This window comes from Triticum aestivum, chromosome 7B, assembly GCF_018294505.1.
Source record: "Triticum aestivum cultivar Chinese Spring chromosome 7B, IWGSC CS RefSeq v2.1, whole genome shotgun sequence".
In the NCBI taxonomy this organism is placed as follows: Eukaryota; Viridiplantae; Streptophyta; class Magnoliopsida; order Poales; family Poaceae; genus Triticum; species Triticum aestivum.
Window position 1 is genome coordinate 623,241,641 of NC_057813.1, and position 12,437 is coordinate 623,254,077.

Sequence of the window (12,437 nt, forward strand, 5' to 3'; positions counted from 1 at the left end):
TCACCGTCGCCCGATCGGAAAGAGTACTATTCCTACCACCAGTGCCATGTCGATCTTTTGTTCGTAGGTCACATGGCATCTGTTCACGTCGCCATTGATGCAACAACGCAAAAGCTTAGCATTTCGCTCTCAGATCCTACGCAAAAAACCACCTCGAGCTTATCTTCTCCCACCCTTCGTTCTCTGCTATAGTCCCTCTGTTCACAAATATAAGATGTTTTAAATATTTCAATATAGACTATCTACGGACTGAAATGAGTGAACAACACATAAAATGACATAAAATGTGTTTATACACATTCAATTTAGAAAAAGGTTACTAGAACATCTTATATTTGTGAACAAGAGTGGGGCGTTTTGGTGACCGGATTCCATGGAGCCCGGAATTTTTGTAAATTCAAAATTCAAACCTTTTGTTTTCAGAAAAATCTAAAAATATATTCAAGTATACAAGGATGAAATGTATATGTGTGTAAAAATTCAGGATGAAATACCTTGACATGCTACCTGTAAAAAAATAAATTCATTGAGTATCATATATTTTTTTTAGAAAAGGAGGAAGACCCCCGGCCTCTGCATCTGGGCGATGCATACAACCATTTTATTAATTATTAACACAAAACCTTACAAAGTCATACAACAATAAGACTAAAATCATCGTCTAAGCAACATCTGTCGCTACTCCTATCCATTTGATGAAGGGCGCTGATAGTCTGAGCGTAATATCAAACGGACCTCGCAGCCAAACCTAACATCTAAGACCTGAGGAAATTGAGTATCATATGTTAAAATGTATCTGATTTTTTAACAGCCTCATTTCAATGTATTTCGTTCTAAAAATTTACACATATGTATATTATGCCTTCATTTATATCTGTATTTTTCAGTTAACGTAAAAATATGAAATTTAAAAAATGCAAATGGACGCTTCCCTGGAGCTCGGCCTCCAAAAGCAATTTTCGTGTGAACGGAGGGTAGCTAGCTACCCACCACGGTCGTGCAGTCTATAAATACACGGCCAGGGGCTAGAGGTCAATACTACACTACTCCGATCCTTCTCTCCTAGCTAGCTGCCACACCACAGTACGTAGTACGTTCTAGCCTCTTCTCCACTTAATAGCTGTTATGGAACAGACGAATGTCAGGTTGCCCCAGCTGGCCAAGATAGCAGCGCTCCTCCTCCTCTTCCTCCTCGTCCCCATGGTGCCTCCTTCTCTGAGGGCCCCTTATCTCTACCTCCTCTTCAACGCCCTCGTCGTCGGCCTTGGTCTCCAGGCCGGCATCATCTCGGTCTCAAGCCGGAGCAACTTAACAGCCCAGCCTCCTGCCCCTGCTGCTGCTGTAACTCCCAACCACCATCACCACCTTGTCACTTCACAGCCGCCGATCATGGCGGCCCCCTTGCCAGGACGACTCAGGGAGGTAAATCTGCTTGCAGATCGCGGTGCTGTCAACAACGTCGTGGCCGTGGCCAAGAAACTGAAGGAGACGATCAAGAAAGTCCCGTCCAGGGCGAGCATCTTCTTCATCGGGAGCGTGGACCCCCACGACGCCGGCGAGGTCGTGGACGCGACGTCAAAGACGCTCCACGACAAGGAAGGGCGGAAAAGGTGCAAGGTAGACGCCTCCTCCGGGGATCTCATGAGCAAGCAGGAACTTTACGCCAAGGCCGACGCCTTCATCGGCAACTTCTACAAGCAGCTCAAGATGCAGAGGGAGGAGTCCTGGAACAAGCTGCAGGACCTGTGCAGCTACCACCACCACCACAACTACAAGGCCAAGGCCTTCTAGAGATTCTCGATCTACGTACGTATCTAGAGTCTAGATGCATGGCTAGCATCTATATATTTGCATGCATGCATATGCAGACACGCTGTGTGCGTGTGTGTTGGTACGTAGGGTAACTTTGCTGAGCAGTGGAAGGAGCCGAGAGGAACCAACAGATATTATGTTGTTTGGTTCCTCATTCTTAATTACCTTCATCGACCCATTGATTTGTTTTGGGTTAGAAGATCATAGGAGTCCTTTCCCCTGAAGTATATATATGAATAATCGCATATACACATCTTCTTAACTTATATGGGTTATTTGCAAGTCACCTGAATTTCTCTTTCGTGTAAGTCATTGTTCTTTTCACTCCGTGCTACTAGTTTTTTTCTCTCTATCTACATGCAAGCTTACATAACCTTTTTACAGTTTTGCTAGAACTCATCTAGATGAGATATAATTTGGTCTCATTCATTTTTTATAGCCATTGGATGTGATGCTATAAGATGCGTGTGTGCTGACGTGGTTTGTATTTGTTCTTGTTTTTAAAGTGAATGAGACCAAATTATATCTCATCTAGATGAGTTCTAGGTACTCCCTCACCTTTTTAACCGTGCATACTTACCGTCTCCAGAAAAGCTAATACTCCCTTGTCCACTAATGTTAGTTAACGTATACAGACGTTCGCTTGACTGAAATTGCAGTGTGCATGCATAAAGAGTATTTAAGTAGTACCCTCACACTGTATAAGCAGCGGTCAGGAAGTCATCGATGTATACCAGAAAATGCCGGCGACCACGATCTGGAGAGATCGCCGTCCCGGAGGAGCTAGTACCGAGATGATCTATTCATTAATTTAGTCCATATTTTATGTGAGATGATCTATTCTCATATTGTTATTGGTGTACTAGGAAAAGTGCTCATGCGTTGCAACATGATATAAAATTAACAAAAAATATGCTTACAAACCTGACCAACTATTTACCACTGAAACAACTTTTGCATGCTCTCACGAATACCAAGGGTTGTTCTTAAAAGGCGAACCAACCTGTGGTTGGATGGTTAAAGGGACCGTGGTATCCCTAGCCCATCAGGGTTTAAATCCTGGTGCTCGCATTTATTCCTGGATTTATTTCAGGATTTCCGGCGATGCGCATTCAGTGGGAGGAGACGTTCCCGTCGATGACGAGGCGCCTATGGTGACTTCATAAATTTCAAGATAATATGTCGGCTCAGTCTTTCGGAGGTGCTCATAGGAGTAGGGTGTCCGTGTGTGTGTTTATAGGGGTGAGTGTATGCGCATGTATATGAGCGTTTGTGTCTGTACTGATGTTAAAAAAATGGGTTGTTCTTAAAAGAAACGGGTTTGCCGTTGAGAAATAAATATAGCTCAATCGATGCTACATCCATTAGAATATGTGTTAAGATTCATGCAAAAACATTGTTTTTTAGTGATTAACCACATTAATTTAGCCCATGTTTCTTTTTAGTAACCACATCTCTTAGTTCTCTAAAAAGAAACCACATCTCTTCATTAATTTAGTCCATGTTTTTTAATTTATAAAATCATGTCTAGGCTTGCACCATCCATGCCTCACCATACATCCAGATTGATTTGAGTTTGCTTCGGAGTAGCCATGATCGCATGCGCAGACCTACATGGCTGCTTAATACTCTCGCCATGGGTTGCTTATCGCCGTTCCGACCAAAGGTACCACACTACCGTGGCAATGAGATCACATCGGCGAATGCCCGGCAGAAGTGGTGCCATGCTTCTGTCTCCTTCTCTCTGTCTCCTTCTCTCAGTCTCCTTCTCTCTGTCTCCTTCTCTCAGTCAAGCATGTATCCTCTATGACCTGATTTAATTGGCCGCAAACAGCTCCAAATTTCCTTGACTCACATGCAGCAAAAAAATGCATGTCCGGATACTTTCACAGTCCACGTTGCAAAGGGGGCATTGTTGAGAGCATGTAAAAATATGCCGATTCGCCAGAACTACATTGCAAGGGATCACACCTATTATGGATCTCCAACAATGAATTCTAGTTTTTGCCGAGATCACGAGAGACCATAATATGCGCCAGAAACCTTAGCCGCCTTTGCATGGGAGAGAGACGAGAAAAACGACATTCAACAAAGAAACTGTTGAAAACTAGGCATTTCCTATTTTTAGCGCCTATGCATTGGTTACTACTACCTCCGTTCGAAATTACTTGACACTAAAATGGATTTTTTTAAAGCGATTAAACCAAGCTTTATTCAGAAAATTCCACATGGTGTGGGATACACCGCTGATCATGGGATTGGCCTAGCCACAGGTGGAGCCCCGGTCCCAGTGAAAAAGCATGCTCGGCTAAACTATGTGCCTCTACATTGACGGCCCGAGATTCAAAAGTAAATGTAAAGCTAAGTAAAGAAGATAAACTGTTTATCTCTGCCACAATTGCTCCGTTCGGACCCTGGCCCGAATTGTTGATAGCATTCACGACATCCTTCGCATCCGAGGCCACTAGCACATCCCGAAGGTTTAGGTCTTGGGCTAGGGCAAGTGCTTCCCTACACGCTATCGTCTCCAGAATTGTCGGGTCATCGACACCTGCTATTCCAAGGGCTGAGCTCCCCAAGAATACTCCATTAGCATCTCTACAGACTGCCGCTGCGACTCCTCCTGTGCCCCTGCGGCATGCGGCGTCAACATGTATCTTGGCTACACCCAGTGGAGGAGCTTTTGGTCGTTGGTTTTGTTGGACTGCACCCGCTCCTCGCCTTGAGGTACTCTGCCCTGGTTCTCGGACCAAATCAAGCTCTTGTATAAACTTACCAATGAATGCATACGTGCTTTGTGGGCTCTGAAATATTCCTTCGTGAATAGCTTTGCGCCGCGATGACCAAATAGCCCATAGCGTAACGGTGAGTTTAACGAATTGATCATGTGTTAACAGCTTCATGAGAGTGAACAACCACTGCTTCGCACTTGGTTCCGTTACACCTGCTAGCTGTGGAGAGAGGTCCTCATCTACTAGAGCCCATATGCACCGTGACATAGTGCACTGCAACAACGAATGCCTCCACGAGTCCGGCTGGCCGCACATACCACACTGAAATGGATGTAGACACAAAGGGAGTACTTGTTTAGTATGGGGCGCGCACCATATCCAACACTAGCACAACAGATGTGCCGGCCCATATATATGGTAGACATTGTTCCCTGTTTTGGGAAGCCAGGTCGTTTTCTAGTTTTTTTTTTCTCTTTTTGGTTTCATTACCGTTTTGTTCTATTTTTATCTTTGTTTTCTCTCGGTTACTGTCCAGTTTTTTTTTCCTGTTTCCATTTCCTTTTTTCCTTTTTTTTCCTTTTGTTCCCTTTTTCCCTTTTTTTGGATTCACAACCTTTTTCAAATTGTTGAACTAGCTAGTTTCTGATTTCCTTTTATAAATCATGTACAATGTCGAAGGCCTGAACTATTTCCAAAATCCTTGGCCTTTTTTCAAATTAATGAACTTTTCTCAAATTTGTGAACCTCTTAAATTTTTATATTTTTTCATATTTATGATTAAAATTTGACGATCTTTTTCAAATGTTGTGAACCTTTTTAAAATTCAATTTTATGATTTTTTTTAAGAAACGTGTTTTTTAAAGTCAATTGGTCAACTAACGGGTGTCTCCTTTTCTTTCGCAAAAAAAAGTATCTCCCAAGCGAGGCGTGAGTGTGTGGAACGGAGAGCCAGCCGGATGAGTTCACATTGCTGGGCTCGCCTGCACGAGGGGCGAGGGAGCGCTTGGGTGGCTAACCGGCATGCCAATTGTTGGGCCTGCCAATTGTTGTCTTTTTTCCACTGTCCCTGGTCTGAAAGGTTTAGTCCCATACCGCTTATGCAAACTTCATCATCTATGTTTATAATGTTGATTTTTATAGAGGTTGACACCAAGCGATCAGCTTGGTAAGCTACCTATAAAAATTTGCAATCAATGATAAATGATGCTTGGGTTGTGACGACATTTGCACATTACAAATGTGCCACAACCTCTAAATGCACACCGACTTGATGTGTTCATCTTTTTATTTTATATCCGGTTTTTTATTATATTGTCTTTTTTCAATATCTTTTTTGAAGACAGTTAGCCTGGCGGGTGCACCGCTTAGATGAATCTTCTCCAAAGTCTTAGCTCGTAGTTTGATGTGGTTACAACATTTCCTACATTAAATTTTCAACCTGACGAATGTGGCTATTTTTTCCTGGTAAAACCGCAACAGAATAAGCTAGCCCCCTCCCACGTAGAACAATATAAAGACTTTTTGTTTTGCTATTTTGGGTAGTTTGAGTCTTCATCTTCTCGTCAGCCACTTGAGTCCTTGTTAATGTTTTAAAGTGAGACAGAAAAGTGTTTTGTTTTATGCAAAACAACATTAACGACTGAAAATAAAAACCACGAGGACCAATTTGTTGGGTGTCCCAAAGAACTCTTCAAGATTACATTGTGTACTTTACCAGGCTACAACAGTAGATGAAGTGCTATCTTTGTATTTTGTTAATGGCATCTAGTTTAGATTAACAAAATAGATATTCCTAACATGAGTCTTAATCGTTAGGTTCAAAAGAAATATATTTTTAACAATGTTAGTGGCACTAACAAAAAATGGCCCGAAAAAGGTAAAATGATGCATACCACCTCTAGTTTCCGTTGAGGTGACGTGTGTACCTCGTCGTGTCACCATTGACATCTTGTCTTTGTCTTTGGATCATTGTTGTAATCAAGGTGGGGGAGGTTAGCCCGAGCAAAACTGTTGTGCAGACGGCGCGTACTTGCACGACAGCTGCATCATGGCAAATCCAACCGCCTGCCCGTGCTTTGATGGTATGTATGGACGAGCTGATCTGGGCCGTCGTGCAAAAATCTTCTGTCGAGCGTCGTCGGCATCGCGTCACTCTAGCCTGAGAACCGTCAAGCTAGAGTCTGAGCATGCCCATGGCAATTAGAGCCTCCAAGATCCGAGCATGCCCACGCGCTATAACAATCAGCAGGAGCTCAAGCAAGACTATGGCCCTAGGGACAGTAAGGCCGAGCTGATGTGAAATCAAAGCACAACAACCAAACTCGAGGTGGGCCGCCATCTTCAACTTTTCTTATTGGCACTTGGTTGGCTAGGCATGTTGTGAGCCAGTCGGGGAAGGAAGGGATAGTCGTGAGAGAGGTTCGGGAAAGATAGTTTGGAAAAGGAGTGGGGATGGAAGGGGAGAGCGAGGAGGTGAGCGACCGAATGTGGGTAGCCCGAAGAAGTAAGTTTTAAATCGCGAGCGGGGATGGCTGAGTGGGCTAGGCCTTTTATTGTAGAGTTTTTAGATGTGCTTATTTAGTACTGCTTGGGGCCAAAAATAATTTGTGATGGCATACCTATTCCAAACAAAGTTTTAAATAGCGCGCTAAGCATCTTAGCGCCGGACCTCTTTCAAATGCTATAGCGTGCTATAGCGGAGCTATAGCGCGCTATTTAAAATGTTTGTTCATTTGTTTGGACCAAAATCTCTTAGCGCAAGACCTTTTGTAAACGCTATAGCGTGCTATAGCGGAGCTATAGCGGGCTATTTGAAACAGTGATTCCAAATCTATATTACTATATAGTAGTGTACAAATTTTACCTTTATAAAAATATAGTGTATCAATTTTGAATTGGGCGTACATATCATTCTTAACCACCACTCGTCTCCTAATTCTAATGGCCGGGAATAGTGGAATGTGGGATTCGTGGTGAAGAGTAAACCGTGATTGTTTCCATCATATTCTAGAACCATCCCATCGCATCGCATCCTTGCTGCAAAAAATAGCCCATAACAAATGCTTTTGGGGCCATTTGCAGTCTCAGGAAAGGACATGTCGGCCCAAGTGAGATGGTCTAGAGCGAAAGTAAAGTGCTCTTTTGATCTCGAGCTCAAAAGCTCTCCTGTAAACAGTAAAATCAAGAAAAATAGTAAAAATATTCAAAAAAAATTGATGTTTTTTGTGATGAACATTGATGAATGTTCTAACTATGTGCAAAATTTGAGATCGAAATGACATTTGTGAAGGTCTGGGAAAATATAACAAATTCGATGATCCAAAATGCTTCCAACAATATTCTTTTTGGAGCATCGATTTTATTCTTTTTGCCCAGACCTCCACGAATGTCATTTCAACCTGAAATTTTGCATGCAGTTAGAAATTTTGTTAATGTTCATCACAAAAAAATTCAGATTTTTTTGTATTACTTTTTTTGGATTTTACTGTTCATGCAGGAGCATACGAGCTTGGGATCAAATACTCCATGTCTTCTTTTCTTATTTTCTTCTCTATGTTATCAGAGCATCTCCAATAGGAGCACAAAATTCCACGCCCTAAAATAGTTTTAGCGCGTCACTGTAGCACTTTTAGCGCGCCGGACCAAACATTGGTTCAGCAGATGCCCAAAAACGTGTGCCCATAAAAACACACAGTGTAAATTTCGAAGCGCGCGCAATCCGGCGCCTCAAATTTGCAGCATACGATAGAGTTTTTCAGTGCGCGCCCAACCATTTTTTTGCGCGCGCACTATTTTACAGCTTCTGTTGGAGCTGTCCGGCGCCCAAAAAATCTGAATTTTAGCGTGCGGAGCAGTTTTCGACGCCTATTGGAGATGTTCTCAAGTAGTGCAGTCGCATACAATTTTTTGCTTTTCAACACTTATTATTATCTATATTTGTACAAATATTTAGAGCATCTTTAGCCGATCTTTTAGAATTTAGTTAGGCTCTCATATGCCTCCTCAAATTTTAGCGCCTTATATTTTCAGGAGTTAAAAAGGTGTGGTACCTAACCGAAATCTTAAATTTAAGCCCTCAACCTTTTTTCACACAATTTCATTCAAACAAAACTTGAAATTAGTCCATTCAGACACACATTTCGATGTAGACTAAATTGCATAACACGAAATTAATCTACATTGCATAAACTAGTTGATTCGAATTAGGAAATAAAAACTATGAAAACATAACCATCCTAGTTCACGACCTCGTCGAAATGCACGCCGTGGTTGGAGCCGTCAAAGTAGCAGTTGTTCTTGGACTCGAAGTCGGGGTCGCTAGAGGAAAGGTCAATGATTGTCGCAGTGGCCGGCCCGGCCTCGTCACTAGCCCCCTTCTTGTACAGCTCGAGCTCGGCCATGTACTCCTCATCCACGTACGCCTCCTCGAGCCACTCGAAGGCCACCCTGTTTTCCTGCACCTCGCGGCGGGAGACCACTTGGGGGTTGATGGCAATGTACTTTGGCACCTTCTGGCTACCGAGGGGGAAGTTAATCTTCGACCAGCTACCATAGAAAATCACCGCCTTCAAGTCATAGGCCCTCTCCTCCAGCTCCGCCAACTGGAAGGAGCCATTCTAGCACCGACGACTAGTGTAGCAGTCCTTTATTTCCCACACCAACGCCCCCACCACCACTACTGTACGCCGTGGTACTTCCTCTTTGGCGGCGGCGGCGGCAGCAGGTCGGTGAAGGAGCGGGAAGTTGGCGCGCCGACCCGTGCTTGTGTCGGCTGTATGCCACGGCGCGGATCCGCAATTTAAATCGGTTGCAATGACCTCTGGCGGCTAGATCCCACCATTTCAGGGTAGTCTTGGGTGGCATCGGCCGATGTCGAAGCGATGTGGGCGAGGGAGAGGGTCGGCGTTGTGGGGAGTGGAAATTTTATCCTCGGACTGAGGCGCAACTGAGTAAATATAAGCGGCGGCCAACACGATGAGTAATTTTTTTGAAGAGTCAAGTCATGCGGTATTATCAGACAAGCCGGTGCGTTTGTTAGACTTAAATGAACGGCTAATATATCTCAGGTGTACTGCAAAATGTTTGATTTAACTCCGCAAAACAAAGAATTTGCTCCCTCAACCGGATTTGAGGGATCAGCTAGAGATGTTCTTAAATACTCTTTCCGTTCCTAAATATTTGTGTTTCTAGACATTTAAAATGGACTACCACATATGTGATGTATGTAGACATATTTTAGAGTATAGATTCACTCATTTTTCTCCGTATGTAGTCACTTGTTGAAATATCTAGAACGACAAATATTTAGGAACGGAGGGAGTAGTTACTACTCACTCGCAAGTATGTCTTGAAGCTAAGCTTTGCAAGTGCTATACGCTATCAAAACAATGTAAAGTATAGTGCCTTTCTTTTTGAAGAATTGAAGTATACTTCTCTTAGAGCATCTCTAGTAGACACCGCAAAAAGCCCCGACCCGCATAATAACTACAAAAATGCGGGTCGGCGTGGAAAATCCCGTCGGAAAAGACCCCGCAAACGCGTCCGGCCCATAAATTGTTTTGCGGGGCGCGGCAAAAGATCTCCCCCAACCTTTAGATTCACGGGTAGGGAGGCCGACCCGAGCTCGGCCCCTGCCCGCAGCGAGATTTGTCGGAAGGGACATTTCCACGCGGCCGTTCCCGCTCCCCACCCCTCCGCCACGATTGCCACCGCCACCGCCCGCTCCGGTGCATCTTCCCCGGCAGTTCTTGGTCGCCATGGATGACTCCCTGCCGTCCCCCGTACAAGATCTTGGAAGATCAAATCTTGATCAAGGCTTGGGATGCAGTGTCTCTTGATGCTTGCACGGGTACGTCTCAACCGCCAGGTATTGGCAAAGGATCAAAGATCAATACTTCCGCATGATGGCAAAGTATCCCAATTGGACTCCACGCATCTTTCGGTCACTCCAAGAGCATTGGGATGTGATCAAGCCTATTTGCAGTCGTTGGGCATCTTGCTTGGAACAAGTACGCAATGCACCTCCAAGTGGAACCGTGGAATCCGACTATGTGAGTTCGTTTTCACGTCCCAAGTTGTGCACATCATATTGCATTATATGGAATGATTGCATCATTTGACTTTGTCAAATTGTGTAGGACAAAATTGCCCAACAAAGATACAAATACATGGAAGCTTCGGAAGGCAAATTCTTCAAACTAGAGCAATGTTGGGACTTGCTCAAAGAGTGCGAGAAGTGGAAGTTGATTGACAAAGAATCCCCACCGAAGAGAGGTTCACTTACAAACATGGATGAAGATGAGGATGATGATGGCCCAAGACACTTGAACAAGCCCGATGGTGACATGATGAGGGGGCTAGCTTATTCTATTGCGGTTTTACCAGGAAAAAAAATAGCCACATTCGTCAAATTGAAAATTTAACGTAGGAAATTTTGTAACCACATCAAACTACGAGCCAAGACTTCAGAGAAGATTCATCTAAGAGGTGCACCCACCAGGCTAACTGTCTTAAAAAAGATATTGAAAAAAGACAATATAATAAAAAACCGGCTATAAAATAAAAAGCTGAACACACCAGTCGGTGTGCTAATAGAAGTTGTGGCGCATTTGTAATGTGCAAATGTCGTCAGAACCCAAGCATCATTTATCATTGATTGCAAATTTTTGTAGGTAGCTTACCAAGCTGATCGCTTGGTGTCAACCTCTATGAAAATCAACATTATAAACATATGTGATGAAGTTTGCATAAGCGGTATGGGACTAAACCTTTCAGACCAGGGACAAAAAATTCAGAAGCTCGAGGCTCTAGTTCGCTCACTCATTTATTCTATTTTTCTCGTTTCATTTTTTCTTTTCGGTTTTCTCTGTTTCTTCACCATTTTCTAAATACATCATTAACATGTTTTTCAAAATGTATTCTTTGTCTAATATTTTTTATAAACAATTATATATTTTTCGTATACATCAAGAACATTTTGCATATATATGTTTAGCATTTTAAAATTTCATTTTTAATATATATATTATGATATCTATTTTTTTCATAAACACTATAATTTTTTACATATCAGGAACTATTTTTCAACACATTTAAAAAAAAAATACATGATTAACATTTTTCAATTCTGTATTGAAATTTATTTTCGTAGATATATTTAGAAAATATAAATATAACTTAATGTAGAAAAATTAAGAGAAAAACAAAAGCAAAATGTAAAAAGGAAGAAAACAAGCTCTGGAGGCGGGTGGACCCTGCTGGGCCTGTTCATTCTCGGCTGCTGCTTGTGGGCCTGTACAAAATGCCATCGGGTTTGTTGGCTGAAGTCGGCAGTTGGCCCATCTGGCAGACCGCGGTATTAAGCATCGGGGCCCAATTGTTGGTGGTGACCAGACCGGGCTGGCTGGGACTCGAGCTCAAGCTGCCGCCGCCGCCGCCGGAGGAGGTAAGGCACCTGACCTCACCGGACCAGGTCGAGGCGACGACTGCTTGCTCCCGGAAAGCAGCAGAGAAGCTGACGAGGGCCTCTTGGAGGAGCGGTGGTGCGGTGGGCACTGAGGAACGGGCGGCGGCGGCGGCGGCCACGACTCTGGTAAAAAAAGATAATCGCCCCTCAAATCCCAATGTTCCTCCTGTCACATTTTTGCTGATTAATCAAGAGGATAATTGTGTAAGTTAATAGTTTGCCCCGGCTAATCTTGAAATCCTGCCTCTCAGGACACAAATTTTGAACACTCCATAAAAATACAAATTTTGATCACAACCCTGTTTCCAAAGCAAAACAGAACAAGAAATTTTGTTACAACTCCGCCATGTAATAGTACAATGTGAAGTCCGATACTTCTGCAATTTACATAGATCGAATTATTATTGCAGTGTATTTTCCTTGCTCAG

The 12,437-nt window shown here is 43.2% G+C and overlaps 1 protein-coding gene across 1 annotated transcript; it reads left to right on the forward strand.

Annotated features, from left to right (window-relative positions):
* The first annotated feature begins 1,056 nt into the window (after positions 1 to 1,056).
* LOC123160028 (uncharacterized) lies at positions 1,057 to 2,058 on the forward strand. The gene has a single exon (XM_044577849.1). The coding sequence runs from the start codon at positions 1,126 to 1,128 to the stop codon at positions 1,789 to 1,791; it is 666 nt and encodes a 221-aa protein (XP_044433784.1). The 5' UTR covers positions 1,057 to 1,125; the 3' UTR covers positions 1,792 to 2,058.
* Positions 2,059 to 12,437: the final 10,379 nt, after the last annotated feature.

Coding starts and splice junctions, on each gene's coding strand:
- LOC123160028 (XM_044577849.1), top strand. CDS start 1,126: ATGGAACAGACGAATGTCAGGTTGCCCCAGCTGGCCAAGATAGCAGCG.